Source organism: Belonocnema kinseyi, chromosome 4, assembly GCF_010883055.1.
Source record: "Belonocnema kinseyi isolate 2016_QV_RU_SX_M_011 chromosome 4, B_treatae_v1, whole genome shotgun sequence".
NCBI lineage: Eukaryota > Metazoa > Arthropoda > Insecta > Hymenoptera > Cynipidae > Belonocnema > Belonocnema kinseyi.
The window spans coordinates 88,803,463-88,826,601 of NC_046660.1; the positions used below are offsets into that span (position 1 = coordinate 88,803,463).

Below are 23,139 nucleotides of genomic sequence, written 5' to 3' on the forward strand. Positions count from 1 at the left end.
TGAAAACGGGAAAAATCTGCCCTTTCAGATGAATTCATCTTCGTTACCAAACGATAAGCATATCAATTAATAGTCTCCCTTTTCTAAAAACTTTTTAAAAAATGTCGGTAATACCCTTGTTTATCCTATATTAAAATTCCCTGACAATTTCAGGGTTTCAAGGTAGGGTAGAAACCCGGTTAAAAAAGACAGATATAATCAAGAAAGAGGAATGATATTTATTTTTTACAACCTAAGATTGAAAGCTAGTTACATAATATGTTCAATTAAAGTTTCGAATTTGCATCACGATTAAGTCAGTTCTTCGTGATTCCAATAACTCCACAGGCCAAACGAGCACCAGCGTTCCCAGTAGTTTTGGACAACTCGTGTCCACCTTTGCCAAAATCGTCTGGATCAGCGTGAACCTGTTACAAAAAGGAAGTAACACATGGTAAAATTTCAGTTTTTAATAAAAAAAAAGGTCTTTTGAAATTTATGAACACTTACCACAAGGGTTCTCCCAATAATGTTATTGGCACCCTTGAGCTGGATCTGCTTGTCAGTTATGTTGACTTTTGCTACACCGTTGTCGCCAGCTTCGACGTTGCCTAAATCACCAACGTGACGAACATCATCAGTTGGTCCACCATGTTCCTTTCCACTAGGATTGAAATGTGGCCCAGCACTTGTACAGCCTAAAAATTAAAATCTACATTTCTCCCTAATTTTTAGAAAAATCTCTAATTTAACAGGATGTTCAGCGATTCCTAGGAACTAAATTCAAGGTCTGTTCCATGTTTTCGAGGTCAAGAAATCAAGTTTTTTCAGGTCTTCCTTTTCACGTCAAATAATCAAATAACAGTTCGTTATACATGTAAAAGATGAAACATTCCATTTTTATATCGGCCAACGATTTCTAAAGATATCAGAATCATAAATTAAAAATTCTTAATTTTTGCGAACATTTTTAAATCTTCGTTTAAAATCATTGCAATCTTTTTAAACCTTCTCAAATTTCTTGAAACCTTTTGAAATTGTTTTAAAACTTTGTAATGTTATTAAATTTGTAATATCCTTTCAAATCCTCATAAATTCTTTGAAAACTTGTGAAATATTTCCTACATATTGTGTATTTATTAAAAGTCCCTGGAATATTTGAAACCTTTCAAATAATTTGCTTGAAATCTGGTGTAGATTTTTTGAAATCTTTGAATTTCTTGAATTCTTTTGCCATCTATGACATTTTTATGAAATCATTCTGAAATCTGTATTCATTTGAAATCATTAAAACATTTGAAATATTTTGATATCTTGCAAAAAACATTGGAATTCATTGCATATCTTTGACATGTTCCGAAATCTGAGAAATGTGATTTACTCACTTTCTAAAATATTTAAAATGCTTGAAATTTTCTGAAAGTTTTAAAATCTTTGTGAAATGCCTGAAATATTAGTAGTCTTTAAAATATTTTTAAATCGTTTGAAATCTGGTGTACTCTACTCCTTTTAAAATTTATGTACCGAAAATTCTGAATGTTTAAATGAACGAAACAATTGTTCCCTATTCTATTTTATCTAGGAATATCGTTCCAGCTTCAATCTAAAATAATGCAATGTAAGTTTTCTTTGTAATCAGTACTTTTCAATATAAATAAATTAGTATTTTAGCACTTTTTCTAATTAGAAAGTCATCAGTAGACAATTCCTTTCATTTGAACGTTCTGAACTTTAAGCACATTTGAAATCTTTGACATTTTTATGAAATCTTTCAAATAATTGTGAAATCTTTTAAAATGTTGGTAAAACCTTTGAATTTTTTGAAACATTTGTTAAATGTTCGAAATCTTTGTAAAATATTTAAAATCTTTGCGAAATCTTCTAAACAAACTGTTTATAGTTAAAAGCAAAAAATTCAAATTAAAGGTTCTAGTTAGAAATTCAGGGACATTTGCAGGTTTTCAAGATAGCTAGACACCCTGTTTAAATATTAGAAGAAAATAACAAAATGTCCGGTAATTTCTGGGTTAAAAAAATCTCGGTTACTCAGATTTGCAAATGCAAGTGTTCAAAAATGAATTATTTTAAAATTACAACGTTAAAGGATTTTAAAGTGATCAAATGGTAAAAGTCAAAAATCAAATGAAAAGCCGTCAAAATATAAACTGATGTAGAAAATTTTAATTAAAAAAAGAAAAAATAAACAAATTTTGAAAACAAGCATTCAGAAGTACATTTTAAAATTTAAAACGTTCTAAATTGAACGATTAAAAAATAAGAGTCTCATAAAATTAACGATTGAATTAAAATGAGGCGTTCAGAATCAATGATAGGGAAATTTCACTATTCTTTTCCCACTCTTTAAAAATTTCTCCCTTTTCTCTTCAAATATATGATATTTGAAAATATAATAAAAAAGAAACACTATTTAAAAAAAGTTGAAGCTGAAACATTTTATATATCTAATATAAAATTACAACAGTGAAAAAATGCATTTTAAGCAGATATATTATAAAGTGAACAATTTTTAATTGAAATGTACAAAGTTGAATAATTAAAAAATATAATATTACAAATTGATTAACTGCAAAGTGAAATTCAATTGTATTTTAAATCTTTACAAGCGCATTGAGCAGACTGAAAATATATTTTTAAATCTTATCAATAAAAAATTACAAATATTTATTTGAACCATTCCAAACTAAACTATTTAGGATTTAAAGAAAACTTTAAAGCTGAAATATTTTAGGCGCTCTAATTTGAACTATTTTTTATTTGAGTTTAAGAGCACTGAAAATGCAGTTGTAAATGTATATTTAAAGTATTAATTATACTAAGGACGTAATTTAAAAAAGACGAGTTGTTTATTTAATCAATTTTTCTTGCCTGACCTTTTTATATGTCTGTGAATGGATTTTCAACCTAAGTATATTCTTTTTTTTTTAATAAATTCTGCAATGGATAGAAGTCATTAACAACTAAATTTGAAATAATTTAAAAATATAAAATGTCCTACAAAAAGAATGTTTCTTTTTTTTAACATGCGAAAATTAATGTTTAATCTTTCCCCTATTTACCCCTTTTTCACTGTGTCTAAAATTTGAAATGTTTTACATAAATTGATCATTTTGAAATCTACAGTTTCGAACCTGAAATTAACTCGTTCGAAATTGAGCAATGTAATATATAAAGTGAAAATCCGGATTACATAATTTTGTGTAAAAATTAATCAAATGAGTTAACAGTAAAATGATAAGATTTAGAATAAAAATTTCAGGTTTAGAACATTTTTTTAAAGATTATAATCACCATAAGCAATTAATTTTAGAAAATGAATTTTTATTATCTGTATTCTTTACGTTTAGAGAAAGAAATTCTTGCAAAAAGTAGTATTCAAATTGTATAGCGTTCAGTCTAGAAAAAGAATGGAAGTCAACTTCAAGAAGTGTTATAATGATGAAAGGTCGTCTTAAGACCTTGTATTCAAAACATGGTGCTATTATTATTCATGAAATGATATTACCATATCAGCAATTATTGTGGATGACATTCGATTTTACCACGAAAGCAGACTGAATTTAATTTTTTTCAAATTTTTGGTGCAAATTTCTCAAAAATTTAATTTGTTTAGTGATAGATGGACTCATATAATTTTTTATTTTAGCCAATTTGGTACATTTTAAATTAGTTTTAAGTTCCTTTCTCGTTTTTTTAATATTTAAATTAAAAAAAAAAATGATTAGTTGCAGATTATAAATTAGAATTCGATTACATTGTAATTGAATTGAATTTAAATTATTTTCTGTTGATAAAAAATAAAGATAATAAATAAACAGATTGTAACCATATGGAATAATTTTTTTAAAAATGTTGTTGAGTTGTTTTCTTTTTAATGGAAAGTAAATTACTCATAAAAATTAATAAAAATACAACATTTTAATAACAAGTCTTAAAAACATAAATGACAAAAAATAAACTTAAGTATCTCAATCAAGTCTCTCAGTGCAAAAATAAGAGCTGAATCATTTTAAATTTCGATTTTAATATCAACTTTGATTAATTATTTATCATTATTAAATTACTAAAATGGCAGAATTATTGATTATAATTAACTTTTTGAAGACACCGCCAATAGACCTATATTTTTTTCGAAGCTCATAGTGTAAGCTTTCGATCCCTGCAATGATTTAAAAAAATGTTATTTGTTGCAAAATTATGAATTTTTTAACAAGCATCGATTTTTTAAAATATTTTCCCCCCAAATTCCAATTTTTATTTAAAAAATTTTTTAACGTTTGACACCAACAACAATTGAAGTATGTAGTAGTTACTTAAAAAAATAGCCCTGCATTTTACTAAACTTTTTGAGAGCCAGAAATAGTTCGAAAACTGAACAGGACTTAAAAGACCCTGTCTATAAACGGAAGGTAGGTAAAAGAAGTCTCTAAACGGAGGGTTAATATACAAAGTTAAATAATTACAAAAATCGAATATTCCAAGTTGATGAAATGTAAAGTTGAACGTCATAACTTGAACAATTAAACCGAAAACGTTTAAAATTAAGTCATTTGAATTTCAAATCACAAACTTGATGTCTCCAATTCTATTTTTAAATCTTACCAACAAAAAATGTACAAATTATTTGACCAATTTCAAACTAAAATGTTTAGGATTGAGATAAAACGTTAATGGAATATTTTTATCCTGAAGCTAGACAAATTAAATAGATTGTAGTTTAAAATTCAATAAAAATTTAATTAACATTCAAATAAATAAAATTTTTATTTTTAATTTAATTCTCAATACTTATACTTAAGAAATGTTTTTTGTTTCGTTGACTGGTGAGAGTTCAAAATAGTTATCGAAACGTTTCAAAAAAAAATTATCGCATCTATTATTTTGGCCTTCATTTCCATGAAGTATGCAGTCATTCGCATATTTTGCATTTTAACAACAGACTCGAAATATATATAAAATTTTGCGACATTTATTATAAATAATTTTTTTTTCAGCTTTTAGGGATTTAATTAATATCTTCATTTCAGAAAGCTCTGACACCATTGATTAGTTAAATATTTATATAATAACCAAAAAATACTTAATTTCTTGAATTTGACCCTAAATTCTATGAACTTTAATAATAATTCAAACAAATTAGTTGTATCTTCTTATACTGAAAATTCAGTGCATATTTAGGTAAAATTATTGTGTAAATTAAATAATTATTAAATAATAATCATGTAAATGATTCCTAACTTTTTATGTAAAATATTGCATTTTTAAAAGGTAAATGAATTTTTAAGGAAAAGAGTTTAATTTTCTATCAATACGACTATTTTTCGAAAGGATACATGAATTCTAAACCTAATAGTTGAATTTTTAACTAAAAAAAATCAGCATTTAACTAAAATTGGAATATTTAATTTAAGTAGTTACATTCTTATTTAAAAAATAAATTTTCAACAAAACTGATGAATTTTCTCTAAAAACAATGAATCTTAAACCAACAAGATTAAGTTTTACAAAAAAAAACAACGAATTTTCAACTAAAAAAGATAAATAGTCAATCAAAAATTAAAAATGTAAACTGTCAGTAAAATAATAAATGTTTAACCAAAGATAAATGATGGAGTATTCAATTGGAATAGTTAAACGAACTTTCAATTAAAATGATGAAGCTTCCACTGGAATAGCTGAATGTTAAACCAAAAATATGAATTTCCTACTAAAATTATGATCCTCTAACTAGAGTAATTATTGAATTTTCAACCAAAAAATAAAATTTTATAAACAAAACTAAATAGTGAAAATTTTTTGTAAAGGAATAAAAAAATGCAAAGAAACTGTTGAATTTTCAACTAAAAACATCAATTTAAAAAAAAAATTATAAAAAAATAGAATGGTTAAATTTTCATTTCGAAAACATTAATTTTAAAAAAAGTCAACAAAACAGTTAAATACAGCAATATAAATATAATTTTATGAATCAATAAGCATTGTTATTCAATTTTGTGTTATAATTAAGGAAAATTAAACACGGTCCAGAAAAAATGCCAGTTAGGGTCACCTGAGTAAGTACGAAATGTCAAATCTTGCAAAGAAAGATTTAATTACATTTATAAGTATCAGGATTTAATTAATAATAATAGATTACTTGAAATGCAAGATAAATTGTTTATTTCACACTGACTTTTTTATATCGCCGAGAATAGATTTCTACTTTTCTAAATGTGAAAATAAATGTTTAATCTTTCCACGGTTTGGAAAAAAATTATCTTATTTCCCGTTTTCCAAAGATTATTGTTAACCGGAAATTGCTTTTCCATTGTATTCACGAATGGGACAATAAGACGAATGAAAGTAATCAAAAGCCGAGAAGATAATACAAAAAGGTTGTTTACCGTTCGTGTTATCACCAAATTCATGAATGTGAAAACCATGTAATCCTTTTTTTAATCCAGTAATTTCGCCGGTGACCTTGACAGGCTCAGAGTCTTTCTGGAAATAAGAAAAAGATTAGTGATATCACGATTAAATAATTGTGCCAAGTCGAATTTTAAGTGCTAGAACCGATAATTAATTAAGAATTTTAATCAACTTACTGTTTGTTCGAAGAATAAGGTTCCTTTGACTTCTCCTTGAAGAACGCAAACTGCTTTAACGGCCATTTCCTCAGTGTTTTATCGCGAACTGAGAAGATTGAAACGATTGAGTTGGCGTATCACGGCCTAATCAATATCACAGCAAAAGAATCCTGCTTTTGCTGACTCACAAGCGACGAAAAAATGTACTTTGCACGTTCTTGTTTCCTGCTCTTGCAAAAATATAAAGTAAATACGTATTGCCGCTGCCGGATGAAACAGAACGCACGAATGACAAAACGGAAGAACATGGGGAGTTTTCACACTGCTGCCAATAATAGAGAGAAAATTATTTTCAGTTTCTAGAGAGTTTCTAGGAATTACCAATTTCCGGTTTTTAAATTTCGACACGTCCTAAAAATTACGGATATGGATTCAGTAAAGGTTTTCATGCAAAAATGAGAAGTTCAAAAGTTTGAAAATATCGAAAATACATAATAACAAATATCTCACATAGTTCTTTTTATAATATATTGCAAATTATAATTTATTTTAGACAATTTATATAATAAATTATACATAGTTCTGACTTAAAAAATAGTATTGCACAGTTAAAAAATTATCTGTACGTTGCTATATTGCAATTCGTCTCGCTTTCTTTTTGACAAAATTATTAATAACAATTTCGATATCCTATTATTTTGCATCAAGTACGATTGTCAGTAGAGATATATTTAAGAATCAACTTTGATGCATTCTATTCCGTAAATAGAATTTTATCTTTTTTAATTTGCTGAACGTCCTTTTGCAAATTGCTATACTGTAACATGCAGAGTTAAATAAATTCTTAATAGATTAATTCTAAAAGATCGCCTTCCATGAAGCTGTATTTAATGAGTAAAGTGCGGAAAACATCTTTTACTGTTGATGTCTCATTCAACCCGTTACTAGCTAAAAATGGGATAAAGTTGATGACTTTACAAGGGGAATTCTTTTGTGAAATCCTCATTATATCGAATCTGTAATTTCTCTGTAAACGATGTATTTACAATGTAAAATTAGACCTTAGGCACCTTAAAGTGTGATTAAAGACATTGCTTTTTAAAAATTCTTCACTAATATCAAAATACTTCTTACGCTTTGGTTTCCGTTTTTCTACAAAGACTGGTTCAATACCTCATTTTTGAGAAATTTGTGTAGCTTCTTCCTTACACTTTTCATGCTCAAGTCTGTACTTTTTCGAATGTTTCCTTGCAGTGCTTGAGATTTTATGTGCACAACTTAAATATACATAGTTGCTTGTACCTGAACTAATCCATAATGTTACGTTTATCCATTAGCCGAGAAGATTTCGGAATATTTCAGATATTTAAAAAAAGAATCCAGACAATTTAAAATAAAATTTGTTTATTTGAGAATAGATTACACAATTTTATAAACAATGTAAACAAGTTTGGAAGATTGTTATGGCCGTTTAAGCCTTAGAAAAAAATGTAAATATTTAATAAATTTTCAGAAATCTTTAAAAGTATTAAAATGTTTTTTTATCTATTTAAAAATTTAAAAAATCGGAAATATCTTTTAAACTAACTTAAATTACACCTAAACTTGTCTTCAAATCTTCGAGATTTGTTTCTGGTCATTTTGGAAATCTTTGTGATGTTTTAAAATCGTTTTAAGTATTCTCTTAAAATTGAAAATGATTGAAATCTGTTGAATTACACTGAATTCCATTGAAAGCTATCGGGTTAAAAATTCGGAATTAAACATAATATTGCATGGTTTCGAGAAGTAAATTTGGTTAAAAACGACGTGACAATGTTTAAACAATTTTTATTCGTAAAAAATCCATGCTCAATTAAAAAAAAATGTGTAAGGAAAAAAAATTAATTGTATAAACATTGCCATAAAGTTTTTAGCATAATTTACTACTCCTCACAATAATACAATATTAAGTTTAATTTATAAAATGCGGTTTTAAAATATTTTTGGAAAAAGAATTGTTTAAACAAATTAGATTTGTTCAAATAATTAAAAAATGGTTAATATATTCTTTCGAATTTTTAAGTTTGGTAACCGAGGTACAGTTTTGTTATAAATTTATAATTTTATTGTAATTTTGGTTGAAAACTATTTTTCGTTGAAAGTTCATTCCTGTTGGTTGAAAAGTTTAGTATTAAATTTTTGGTTGAGCATTCATGTTTTGTAGTAAAAAATTTAATTCAATGCTTATTGAAAATTAGTAAATTTAACTTCGTAATTTTGTAACTTTGTAATACAAAATAAAATTGAAAGTAATTTATCTCGTTTAGTTAAAATCCCCCATCAATGGTCAATAATTTCCAATCTTTATATGATCGCTGTTGTCTTTATTATGTATTAAATCCTCTTGAATTTAAAATGATGATTTAAAGCGACACCAATTAGAATTGGAGTATCCTGGAGGATCTCTAATAGAAAATTCTACTACATATTTAATTGAAAGTTTAATTATTTCATTAAAAATTCTTCTTTTTGAACTTTTGGTAGAAAAGTAATCTTTTTAGGTTAAAAAATCATCTATTTTGTGGAACGTTTAATTGTTTTGTTGAAAATTCAAATTTTTTTTAATTAATCTATTTTCGTTAAAAATTCGAATGTTTTGTTGAAAAATTCGTCCTTTTGGATAGAAAATGCAATTTTTTTGGGTTAAATTTGAATCTTTTTTGTTTGAAAATTGAGTATTTGGTCGAAAAGCATCCTCGCCAGTCCAAAAATTAAATATTTCTTTAAAAATTCAATTCATTTGTAACAAATATAATTATTTTATAGAAATGTTAACAATGAGCCAGTTGAATTTTTTACCAGAAATCATAAATTTTCAACAAAATTTGAAATTTCCAACCGAATAGTTAATTTTTTAAACATATATTTAGATGAATTTTGTACAAAGAAGATTAATTTTTTATAAAAAAATACATATTTTCTACGAATAATATAAATTTTCTATCAAAGACATATAAACATTTTTAACTTAAATGATGAACCTTTATCTAGAATAGTTAAATTTAAAGTAAAAAAAAAAAAAATAATTCTCAACAAAAGAGAAATGAATTTTTTACCAAAGAGATGAATCTTTACATTATTCGATGAACCTTCAAATGAAATATTTAAATTTTCAGAAAAAAGTAATTTTTAACAACAAAAAAAACAACAATTTTTAAACTAAATACTTACATTTTCAACGATAGATATGAATTTTCAACTAAAATTATGAATCCTCTACCAAGACATGAATTTTTGAAAAAGTTTTTTAAGTTTTAACCAAGTAGTTAAATTTTTAAACATGAAAGATTAATTCTCAACCAAAAAGGTAATTGTTAAGATTTCACCAATACAAGATTTTTATTTTAAGTCAAAAGCAGTTGAATCCCATCAATTAAATTTTTAATTACAAAACATGAATGCTTAACCAAAAATATAATAATAAACTTTTCTACCAAAAGGAATGAGCTTTCAACGAAAAATAGTTGGATTTTTTATTGGGCTCTATTAATTTAGGAAAAAGAGAAAGATATCGAAGCATGCGATAAGTAAATAGGATTTTTTATTTAGTTGTAATTTAAAGTCAACAGTTTAGAAAAATGAAAATATTTGCATAGAATATAAAGTTTATGTTCCAGTGAACTATTTTTGATTTGAAACTACACGCTCTTAAATTCTAAAATGGCGTCGTGTTAATACATGATTCAATATTTATATTAATTTATATTACTTTTGTTTATTGTTAATGTTAAGATTTATATTATGTCAATATTAACATACGACAACACAGAATTAAATGTTTAAATTTAATACTTAATAATATTTTTTAATATTTTCATTTTTCCCACCTTAAAATAATATTTGAAACTTTTAAAACTTTAAAACGTTTCCAACATTTTGTGAAACTTTACAACCCTATATTGAGTAAATTAGAGTTCAACTAGGCTGAATCCTAAACTGTTTTTCTTTAATTTTGAGTATAGTGAAATTAAGAATTTTAAGATTCTGTATTTTCAGTCTCTTAAAATAGATAATTCCAAACCAAGCGATTAAAAATTTCAGATTTAACTTTTTAATGCAGCCTTTAAATTCAAGTTGACACGTTTGAAACTATACAATTAAAAATCACTAATATTAATAAACACTTTCAAGTTGCTTTACTTTTTAGAATTTGAATGAAAAGTTTAATTTAAAGTCATTAATAAAAAAAAGTCAAAAGTCAGCATTTATTCTACACGAATTCAAAATAAAAAATTGCAAAATAAAGATGAAAAAAATGTAAATCTTTTACTAGAAATTAAGAAATCGAAAATATCATAATCAGGTTCGAAGTATTGTGCGCAAAAAAAAGGTAATACATGTTTACAAAAAAGTGTGCGATGGCCGGGAATCGAACCCGGATCAACTGCTTGGAAGGCAACTATGCTGACCATTACACCACCATCGCACGTACAATTCCTGAGGAAATAGTCTATCAAGAATTAGTCGCTATATGACCTTAATCAAAGTGCATTGACAAATTAATATTGCGTAGGACAATTTATCAACCTTTACTGATATAAAGCTTAAAAACAACTTCTTTAAGAATATTACATATTTATATGTGAAAATAATAAGTACTGTAATAAATATATTGATATTTTAAAATAAATTTAATTCTATTTTCCAATATGAAGTGTCTCAACGTTTAAACTCATCGACATATAGAAATGGACCGGTAATGCTGTGGGGAGAACGGTAATGTGCTCTAGAGAGAGAAAACATTTGAGACGTAAACCTATCTCTTTCTAGATAAAGCTGATTGGTCGAGAATATTTTCGTTGGGTGAAGTTTGGCGCAGCACAGGACCGTGCTTTGTGTCGCGAGAGCCCCAATAATGTGACGTTTATTGCTCTTTTCAGAATTGATTTATTTATAATTTATTTAATTATAATATATTGTAAATAAATATAAAACATGGTGGCAGCCTTTGTAGCTTGTGGGCGTTGTCAAGACGTTTATATGGGGATATGTTTTTATACGTAAGTAAAGTTATTGAATATTGTAAAATAAAAAATATTACAACAAAAACATAACCTCAAAATATGAAGTTTTGTACCTATGAAACACAAATGGTTATTTTTAATGTTATAAAAATATTGTTTAAATTTTTGACAGTTTTTACATTATTTTTGAACTCACAAAACAATTATTATTGTAGCATTTTCAATCTAATTTCAAGAAGAATTTAAGGTTACCAAGTTTTTAAAATAATCTATCTGAAACAGGTTATTTTACATGAATATTCTTTAAAATTCAATTTATTATAACTACAAATTTCAATTTCTAATGTATTGTTTATATTTTTTTTAATTAACCGTACAGAATATTTAGGCAATACCCGGGGCCACCAATTCACTTGACAGAGTCCTGAAATAAGTAAAGGCAGGTCTACATCTCATATATTCTTTCCCTCTCTAGAGCTCATTTCAGTGCTCCCCAAAGCGTTACCGGTCCATTTCTATTTGTCGATGATTTAAACTACATTTTTTCAACTATCATAAACATTATAACTTAAATCGAAAACTGCGATTTAAACTCCTGAGAAATTATAGCCATAAATTGTAATTTACATTTTTTCGATTTGTGAAGATCACAGGGAATGCTGACACGTTTTACCTGAAAGATATTCGGACCCTTGAAGACTTGACTAGCCGTGTCAACCAGTCGAGATGGACGTTGCTGAGTGAGCACGCTTAAAATATATGGACCTTCCAGACACCGCTGCAGTCACTCCCGAAATACTGATCGGAGAAGATTACATCCATGTTAAGATTCCATTGAAACTCATCGTAGGAAAGATGAACGAACCCGTTGCGATACTGAAACCCCTAGTTTGGTAGATACACGGACCCTTCACGACGTCAGGGGTAAACGAGGAGTGTATATTGTTCGTCCACCACACTGACGATGAGGACTTAGGTCTTCAAATGCAAAAATTTCGGAAGCTTTGGTGTTGATATCCGAGTCAAGGCTTTGGGAGATCACTGTGGGAAGATCACTGGGAGACCGGACTACTCTATAAGAGTGACAGCTACGTGCTACCAGAGAGTAGGAAGATAGCCGAACAACGGTTTCGTACACTGGAGAAGAAAATTGCTAAAGATCCCGTTTTCAAGGTACATTACGATAAAAAAATCGAAGAATATTACTCAAATGGCTATGCGCGAATACGGACTGCAGAAGAAGAAAAGAACATCGACCTGAAAACCTGGTATGTGCTCATTTCACAATTACGAACCCTAACAAGCCAGGAAAAATTCACCTATTCTGGGATGCTGCAGCCAAGGCACAAGGAGTGAATCTTAATGACAGAATTTTAAAGGAAGCCGATCTTTATAACTCACTGACTGGAATCCTCTTAATCATTCGTGAACGAACCGTAGCGATATGCGGGGATTTGAGAGACATGTTCCATCAGGTATGGATTCGAGAGGAGGATCGCGGAGCTCAAAGATTTTTAGGTCGGAATAATCAGGCGGGAGAACTTATAACACTGCAGATGGAATTCGGGGCAGTTTCATCACCATACGTTGCGTAGGAGATAAAAAATCGCAATGCCGAATACTATAAGAATGTCTATCCAGAAGCAAGTCGAGCAATAATTGAACGTCATTATATGGATGATTATCTTGACAGTACAGACACCGTCGAGGAAGCTGTATCGAGAGCGCAACAGGTAGCGCATATTCATAATAAAGGAGGATTTGAGAAACGGAACTGGATATAGAATTCAGAGGAAGTCTTGACTGCACTTCCTATCGACTTCGTTGCGCAGCGAGATATAGAAGTAGCAATCGGAGAGGAAGAATTCGCTCGAGTCCTAGGGGTCACATGTTCACCGGAAAAAGATATTTTTAGTTTTACCGTCAACTTTCCGCGAATAGACGGTTGTTTAATGAGCGGAGAAAAGAGACCGGCAAAACGAGAAGTCCTAAGACTAATTATGTCTGTGTTTGACCCACTGGTACTCTTATCGGTGATAACTATTCGAGGAAAGATCCTCATCCAAGATATCTGGCGAACCGGACTTGATTGGGATACATTATTTCCGGGAGATTTGACGCTGAAATGGCCAAATTGCTCGAAGATCTGAGAAATGCGAGCGAACTTCGAATTCAACGCTGCTATGCCTTGGGAATCAGCGAGTTACGTGAAGTTGATCTTCACATTTTCTGCAGCGCGAACACACAGAAATTTTCAGTAGTCGGATACTTCCGACTGGAGGGGGAGGTAGGCTTACGTACGACTCTAGTAATTTCCAAAAGCAAAGTCGCGCCGCTAAAACCGCTCACAGTTCCGTGATTGGAACTTCAGGCAGCAGTGATGGGCAGTAGGCTGGCTGAAACAATCATTACACAACACATCCTGAAGATACGAAAAAGAATCTTTTGGACTGACTCGACGACAGTGCTGAACTGGATCGAACGGATGCAAGGATGTACCAGCCATTCGTAGCGCATCGGCTATATGAGGTGCTGGACTGGACTTTGGTAAATGAATGGAGGTGGGTAAAGATAAAGATTAACGTACCCGACGATGCGACTCGGGATGCGGAACATATTGAAATAGATTCTTCCCGTCGATGGTTCACGCGTTCGAAATTTTTCTTAAAAAAAAGAACACGAGTGGCCGCAAGAAACTTCGAAATCAGAAGTTTCGAAGAAAGCAGAGATGGAACTCAAACGAGAGTTCATAATTTTTCTTGATTAACAACAACTACCTCTTATACATTTTTCCAGATTCACCTCATGAACCAGACTGATCTACACGATGGCGAGAGTTTTTCGCTTCATACAGAAGTGCCGTGGCAGAGGAAGAATAGGAGGGAGGGAGCTGACAGCACCAGAAATTGAAAAAGGGGAAAAGGAATTGCTGAAACTAGCACAACAAGGACAGAATTTCGCGGTTAAGCGGAAACGGCTGCAGCAGAATAAAGAGCTTCTACCTACTTCGAAGATCCTGGAACTTTCACCAAAGCTCAATGAGGACGCACTACTGCGAATGAACGGCAAGATAAGTATCAACGCGTACAGCCAATTTGTGCGGGAGCCTGTCATTCTAAATGGCGGAAGCCCAATTGTGCAGCTCCTGTTCGCATTCTACCACGAGAAATCAGCACACATTGGGCGAGAACGAGTGTTTAATGATCTTCGTTCCACGTACTCGATCACGAAGATCCGAAGCGCAGTAAGAGCTCAGGGGTACAATTTGCTGACCTGCAAAAAACGGACTACTTTGGCCCATTCCAGGTGACGATAGGAAGAAGGAACGAGAAGAGGTACCTGCGTAAATGTACGAGCTATACACCTAGAGCTTGTAAGCTCTTTATCAACGGACTCCATGATCATGGTCCTGAGACGTATGATCAGTCGTCGAGGAAAACCGAGTTGATTGTTTTCAGACAACGGCATCAACTTCGTTGGCGCAAATATACAACTGAGAAGTGCTCTAGAGGAGTTCGACCAGGACGAGATTTTGCGACAAACAGCCATCAATGGAGTAGAATGGCACTTCATCCCACCAGGAAGTTCGCACATGGGAGGAAGCTGGGGAAGGATGTTGGAGTCCGTGAAAAGAGCACTACAGGCTACGTTGAAGGAGTGAGCACCGAAGGAGGAAGTCCTTCAAACATTATTTGCTGAAGCCGAATTCTCGGTGAACAGCAGACCTTTGACTTATGTTTCAGATGATCCAGATGACCCAGACAGCATCACACCCAATCATCTTCTAATGCCGTGGAAGAAACACGATACGGTTCCCGGGGCACCACGGGTCTTCCTAACTGACGACCTGGTGCTCAGAAAACAGTGGTGCCATTCTCAGATCTTGGCTGATCAATTTTAGCATCGATGGGCGAAAGAGTACCTTTCATCACTCAACCGGCGGATAAAGTGGTACCGACGAACGGAGAATCTCGATGCCGGAGATTTGGTTGTTATCTGGGATAACCAGCTTCCACGGAACAAGTGGATGCGAGGGATCATCACGACTGTTTATACTACAGGGACGTACAAGAGGCTAGCTACGAAGTTGTGCATACTCGTAAAAAGGAATAGTATTCCTGATGGTACAGGAATACAGAAAGGAGAATGTAGTGGACGCAATTTGTAACCAGGGCAATTATTCTTGACGATCCGTCACTGAAGGGGTTCTCAAGAAAATCTGAAAAGATTTTCCGACGGGTCTGGTACAAGAGAAAGCGAGAGGGGTGGACAGTCAAGCGTAGCGTCCTAAGAGTCAGTTCGTGATTGACAAGAGCATCGACCGCCCAAGTCAATCAATTTGAAAATCGGCAGCGCGTCCTTTTTGAATTGTGCGAATATTTATTACTTTATGAGTTTTCCGTATACTTACATCAATTTCTGGTTTTGTTCTAATTGTGCAATAACGAGTTTTTCGATTTTATTTTAAAACCCTGTTTTTGTTAATGCCGTGTGTTACAAACATTCATTTATCCCAAATCTCTTTTCAACTAGATTTCTTCTTATATTTTACGCGATTATAAATTGACTTGTGATTCTAAAATAACACGTATAGTCAAACCCCAAATAAGTATAGCTGTAATAGAGATATTAAGAATAGTTCTCTGAAGGAATTGTTGGAAGAGCACCGGCGCATTATGGGAGCAGCGAAATAAAATGGCGACATTTACAAGTTTTTCGATTGTAGGTGGTAACTATGTTGAAACATTAAGAAACGCGAGAAAAACAACAAACTTGACCTCCAAATGCATTATACGTATTTCAGGGAAATTCATTTTCTCGAAAGCAGACAAAAAATTGACTGCTGTAAGTTAATATATTTTTATAACAACTAAATGTTTTTCTAATCTAAAGATAATAAAATTATACTCAATCTGTCAAAAATAATAAAATGTCGAACTTAGCAACTTTGTCCAAATTATTCATTACGAGAACAATTTATATAAATAAATTAAATGTTTAACTCAAACTAACTAAATGTTTTACCTAATCTAAGTGGACACATTCTTTGAGTTTAATATATTCTCGATTCACTCGTTCGCATTAAAAAAATTTTTTCCGTATATAGTTTAAAATAATGAAATATTGCACATATTTTTGAAATAGGTCTATCTTAAAGTATAATTTAGAAAGAAGGAATTTTGAATGTCTATTTTTTAATATTTCAATCTTGAAAATTCACAATTGTAATGTCTTCAATTTTAAAGATTTATAAATTAAAGGTCTTGAATTTGTATGATTTTGAAGATGAAAAGTTGAATCTTTTTAAATTTAAATCTTCCGAATTGAAAGAATTCAAATGTAAGTCATAAGAATTACAGTATTTGCAATTATACATTTCTCAAATTGAAAACTCTTATATTTTTAATATTTAAAATTCTTGAATGTTTAAAATATATCATTTAAAATAATTCAATTTTTAAGATTTATGCTGTAACGGTAGTAATTTATTTTTGAATGTTTTTAAAAATATCTAGTTCAATTTTTTAAATTTATAATTGAAAATTCTTTAATTTTAAAGATGTATAAATCAGCATTCTTTAATGATGATGATTTGGAAGATCATAATTTGATCCTTTTCAAATATAAATCTTCCAGATTAAGAAAATTTCAAACGTAAGTCATAAGAATTACGAAACTTTGATTTGTACATTTTCAAAATTAAAAAATTCTTAACTTTTAAATGTCTGCAATTCAAGGTTCTACAATTTTAAAGTTTTGCAATCGAAAATTCTTGAATTTTGAAAATATAGAATTTAAAATTATTCAATGCTTAAGATTTTTGAAGGCCGATATTTAATTTTGAATGTTTCTTCTTGGAATATGTAGGTAAATGTGGAAGATTTAAAATAGAAAATTCTTCAATTTGGCGATTTCAAACAAAAAATGATTCAATTTTTAAGACTTATAACTGAAGATTGATTAATTTGTAATTTTTATGCTTATAAATGACGTAATTTTTAGCATCTTGCTGAAATTGGTCTACCTTAAAGTATAATTTAGAAAGATTTAATTTTGAATGCTTTTTCTTAATAGTTTAATTTGGAAGATTTGTAATTAATAACTCTTCAATTTTAAATAATAAGTATAAATCAAAATGCTTATATCTGAACGATTTAAGATTTATACTGTCCTAGTATAAACCTTCGTAATCGAAAAAATATATGTCATAAAAATTACACTAATTTTAATTATAATTTATCAAAATTACAAAATCTAACATTTTACATGTTTATAAGTCAACATTGTAAAATTTTTAAGAGTTACAAAAGAAAATTCTTGAAGCTTATAAACAAAGATTCTGAATGTTTTTTTTTAATATGTAGATAAATTTTGAAGATATACAATGCAAGATGCTTTAATATGAACCATTTCCAATTTCCAATTCTTTAATTTTTAAGATTTATAATTAAAGCTTCATGAATTTGAAATATTTAAAGTTTAAAATGATGTGATTTGTAACTTTTTTTTTGAATAAGTATATAGTCCAATTTTGAAGATTTACAATGAAAAATTCTTTAATTTAAAAGATTTGCGATTGAAGAGTCTTTAACATTTAATGACTCTAATAGAAAATGATTCAATTTTGAATGTTTCTTTTGAAATAGTTCAATTTTGAACATTTAAAATTTAAATTTATTCAATCTGATAGATTTGCAATTGAAAATTTTTAAATTGTGAACAGTAAAAATGGTAAGGTTGTTTTATTTTTTTTTAAATTCTTATAATTTTTTTATTTGTAAATCGCGTTTCGTTATGTAATAAAATGAATGGTAATTCAGGCAAAAACGTGTTACGCAATTTATGGAAGGCCCCATAGCAATAATGAGCGAGACAGGACATTCATTTATTACTGCAATGGTGTGTTCTTGGGGATATTTATAACATTCTTATTGTTTTGTGTAATTAGAATCTATATACGTTAATTTCATGCCAAATAAAGACAGATTAATCTCCTAATTCTATAAAATAATGATGGCAATATGTAATAAATGGAATAAAGTTCACGTATGAAAAAAGCTAGTAAACAATAGGTTCAAGATCCTTTATGAAATTTCTTCAATTTTCATGAATAGGAAAAAAAAATTCGACAAATCCACTAAGGCCTTTTTTAAACTCTCATCATTTATGATGGGAGGTATTAGATTAGCGTGAATTTGAATATATTTAGTTTTCGTTGAATGTCGACGTTTTAAGACTCCCTGAGTTAGAATAAACGGTTTTCAAGAACATATATTTCTGCTATGCTTTCAAGGCTCATGTCCAACATAGCTTGATCCATGAATAGCAACCAGAGATCCCTTATGAATGTCATACACGCCATTATGTTGCATGAAGCTGAGATTTGGGCAGGTGTATGCCAGGTAGAAAAGTATAGGAAAAAACAGCTATATTGCAAAGACGAAGGGCCTTGCGAGTAGGGAAAAGTGGGATATATACGTCAGTGTGGGGCATGGTGTCATTGACAAAAAATGCCCGCGTTGGTTGATTTTCATATTAGTTTTTTGCATAAAATGACTTTATTTATTAAAAAAAATAGTAATGTGATGAAATTTTCGTTTTAGGATAGTGTCAGAATAGTTATAATGAAAAAACAGTTTTAGTAGAAACAGATGGAAAAGTCTTTGAAGAAATTAAGCACTTACAGCATATTATCAATTACTTGAAGCATGAAAACGTTATATTCTAATAGGTGAAGTATTTCTTTGAACTTCTGGTATCATAAATCGTATTTATAAACGTTCTAAATATAATAAAATTAATAAAATCTTGCAACATAATATACAGGGTATAATGTCCGAAAGATTTTGTGGTGATGGTAACAGTGGAAAATATTAGTTTTTTGTTTAGTTTTGTGTTTTTGATTTGTAATTACGGATTTTAAATGAACAGTCAGATATTTCTATGTATTAAAAAATGGTTATTTTTCTTAATTAAAAAAAAATTGAATGGTTTAAAAATGGAATATTTGAAATTTAATGAAAGCCTTTACTTACGAATATATTATTTTAACGTTGTTTTGAACTTAAAATACTTTATAAAGTTTCAATTGGAACTTCACATTTGTCTAACTAATAAGACTTTCAAATTTAAACCGTTTAATTTTTAAAGTTTAAATCTGGAAATTCTAAAATTATGAACTGATTCTGAATCGTCGTGTAAAATCAATTATTATTTACTTTCTAATACTTAAAGTACAGTTCAATTTAAAAATTATTAATTAATCTATATTAACGTTTTATCGACCGAAATGATTTTAAAAAATCCTAAACCATCTATTTCACACATTTATAATTTATAATTTTTTAATTCTTTAAAACTGAATTTTAAAATTCTTTAAATAAAAATGTACGCTTAAAAATTAAAATAGAACATTTTTAAAGTGAAAGATTTTCGTATTACGCATTTTAAAATGAATGATATCATAATTGAAAAATATTAAAATTTAGCTCATTATTTAAAGCACGGTTGAAATCTAAGCTGGACAGATTTATTTTCTAAAAATTTGTAAAATTCCAGGTCAAAAAATAAATTCATTGTCTTTCCTGATTTCTAGGTCCAGCAGCCACCCTTTATTTTCATTAATGACAACGTATCATTTGTCGCTCTATTTTCTTTTCATTCTACTCAGTTGTGTCTGCTCATCACAGCCACAGACATTCAAATGTTCGCGCGGCTCTCCCACCACTTCCCCTCATGCGACAGTTCTCCGCAACGAGGGATCCGAGGGTACGCTCCGTGCGCAACTTCAGACTACGCTCGTCCGCTCTCTGTTAAGGCCCTTTATCAGAATGGCAATCGCGCCCGAATTTTGAGGTCGCACTTTTGAATATTTTTGTCTGATTTTTTGCATACCTCATCTGAATAACCATATCTCAAATCAAGCAGAGCCGGGGTTTCGATAAAATGTTTACATTTTGTTTAATAATCAAAATAGAGAACAATAGCAGTGACACTCAATGAGAGCTGTACATGCATGTCCGTAGCGAGCCTGGTCGCCCTTGTCAAACTCAAGTCAGTATAGAGTCCCCGCAGGGTGATGAATGAAACGGAACGAATGAATGCTGGGCATTGTTACGAGATATCGGCCAGTTAGAAAAACTGACATTATGTAATCATTGATTACTTCAATTTTAATTAGCAGAAGTAATTTATTTATATAATTACAATAAATTGGAAAAAGTATTCATGAAACTCGTTTAATATTTGCAGTAATAACGTGGTAGTTTGTAAAAAAAAACTAGTTGAATATTTTTTACTCATTTTTTGCATACGTCTCCTAAATTCTCATATCTTGAAGCACGCAGAGCCGATTTTTAAAATAAAATCATTACATTATAGATTATAATCTAGATTATACGCGCCGAAAATGCATATACAGCTAACACTGCGTGCTGCTACTACTACTGTTCTTCCCTTTTTGATTATTTAACAAAATGTAAACATTTTATCGAAAAAATTACTGCTTGCTTCAAGATATGGTTATTTAGATGAGGTATTCAAAAAATTAGACAAAAATATTGAACCGTGCATCTCTTTTTATTTTCAAAAAATTTGTAAGTTTGATAGTTTTTGAGTGAATTGGTAAAAAATAGATTTTATAAAAACAAAAAATTTCAATCTTTTTTCACTTAAACTCGTCCTAACTTATCCAATTTTGTAGATTTTTCGATTCTGTTGACAGTAAATTACGTGTTAAAGTCTTCTTGAACTATTCGAGAAAGAAAAACGTGAATATTTTTATAAACAAGAAAGTTGTTAACTTTTCTTTAAGACTTTGTAGGAATCATGAATTTCAAACCTCAAGCGGTTCGTTTATTGAGCGAATTTCAAGCAACGGAAAACTTGCAGTGACACAGTTGTTGATTAAGGTTCAAAGAAGTTTTATGAAAAGGTTAAAATCAATCGCATTAATGGTTGAAAAATTATGAATGTTTTAAATTACAAGCGGAAGTACGAGGGCCGTTTGATAAGTCAGTGACATTTGAATGAGATTTTTTTTCGGCAAATAAGTATTTTATTTCGACAACACCATCTATGAATAGACTCTTGTTAAATCTTGAGCAAGCTGGGTCATTTAGTTTGTGTTTGACAGCCATTGAAAGCACATAACCTCGTGAATTTGAACGAAAATAGAAAAAATTGAATTTCGTGTCCTGATTAAGCATTATTTTTTACGTAAAAAAACCATTACTGAAACGAAGGAAAGGCTTGATAAATACTATGGGAACTCTGCACCAATAATGTCAATGATTAAGACGTGGTTTACTGAGTTCCGTTGTGGTCGTATCAGCACAAGTGACGCCGAATGTTCAGGTCGCCCAAAAGAGGTCATCACGCCAGAAATCGTCGATAAAATCCATGGAATGATATTGGACGATAGGAGAGTGAAAGTGCGTGAGGTGGCTGAGGCTGTAGGTATCTCAAGTGAGCGCGTACATCACACTTTACATGAATATTTAGACATTAAAAAAACTATCCGCGAGATGGGTGCCGCGATTGCTCACACTCGACCATAAGCGCAACCGTGTGACCACTTCAAAGGAGTGTTTGACGATGTTCAACCGCAATCCGAACGAGTTTTTGCGCCGTTTCGTAACCGTGGACGAAACGTGGATCCATCACAACACACCAGAGAGCAAGGAACAATCGAAACAGTGGGTTTCTTCGGGTGAACGTGCACCAAAGAAAGCCAAGGTGGGTCTGTCTGCCAACAAGGTCATGGCCACAGTTTTTTGGGACGCACGCGGTATCATTCACATCGATTACCTTCAGAAGGGTAAAACAATCAACGGTCAATATTATTCAGAGCTTTTGGACATATTCGATACTAATTTGAAGAAAAAACGACCTCATTTGTCGAAGAAAAAAGTGTTGTTCCATCAGGACAATGCACGTGTGCACATGTGTGTAGTTGCGATGGCAAAAATCCATAAATTGGGCTACGAACTGATACCTCATCTAGCATATTCTCCAGATTTAGTCGCTTGCGGCTATTTCCTGTTTCCAAACCTGAAGAAATGGATGGGCGGTGAGAGATTTGGGTCGAATGAAGAGGTCATCACCGAAACAAACGCCTATTTTGAGGGCCTTGAGAAAACCTATTATTTGGAAGGCATGAAAAATTGGAAACACGCTGGACTACGTGTATCGAACTAAAAAAAGATTATGTTGAGAAATAAAACACTTTTGCCGAAAAAAATTTCTTTTTTAAAAAGTCACTGATTTATCAAACAGCCCTCGTACTTTATTATCAGATTCGACCTTCACGTCCGCTGCAACACGTTTTTAGCCAAGGAGGCACGTGCATAGGGCAGCGTCAAGACTTCCGCTTGTACGAGGGTGGATTGATAAGTTTCCGGCCTGACCAAGAGATGGCGCCACTAGGCCTACCTTGAGGTGGCGTTCTATAGTACCATCCTTAGATTGCTTGTAGCTATAGTTTCAGCCCGATCGCCATGTTAGTTTAGGTTTCAGAGCACACTGAACAAGACGCCTCTGTGTTTTTCTTAAAAATGGAAAAGCTGGAA

The 23,139-nt window shown here is 30.5% G+C and overlaps 1 protein-coding gene, 1 non-coding gene and 1 pseudogene across 2 annotated transcripts; 1 reads left to right on the plus strand and 2 right to left on the minus strand.

Annotated features, from left to right (window-relative positions):
* Positions 1-221: 221 nt before the first annotated feature.
* Positions 222-6,858, minus strand: LOC117171660 (superoxide dismutase [Cu-Zn]). Its single transcript, XM_033359168.1, has 4 exons — positions 6,582-6,858; positions 6,381-6,477; positions 490-677; positions 222-407 (listed from the first exon to the last, which is right to left on the minus strand). Exons 1-4 carry the CDS (start codon positions 6,645-6,647, stop codon positions 297-299), a joined length of 462 nt encoding a protein of 153 aa, XP_033215059.1. The 5' UTR covers positions 6,648-6,858; the 3' UTR covers positions 222-296.
* A 4,101-nt stretch (positions 6,859-10,959) lies between these two features.
* Trnag-ucc lies at positions 10,960-11,031 on the minus strand. Its single transcript has one exon. It is a non-coding gene; the product is annotated as a tRNA-Gly (tRNA).
* A 10,821-nt stretch (positions 11,032-21,852) lies between these two features.
* LOC117171000 lies at positions 21,853-22,768 on the plus strand (annotated as a pseudogene).
* The last annotated feature ends 371 nt before the right edge of the window (positions 22,769-23,139 follow it).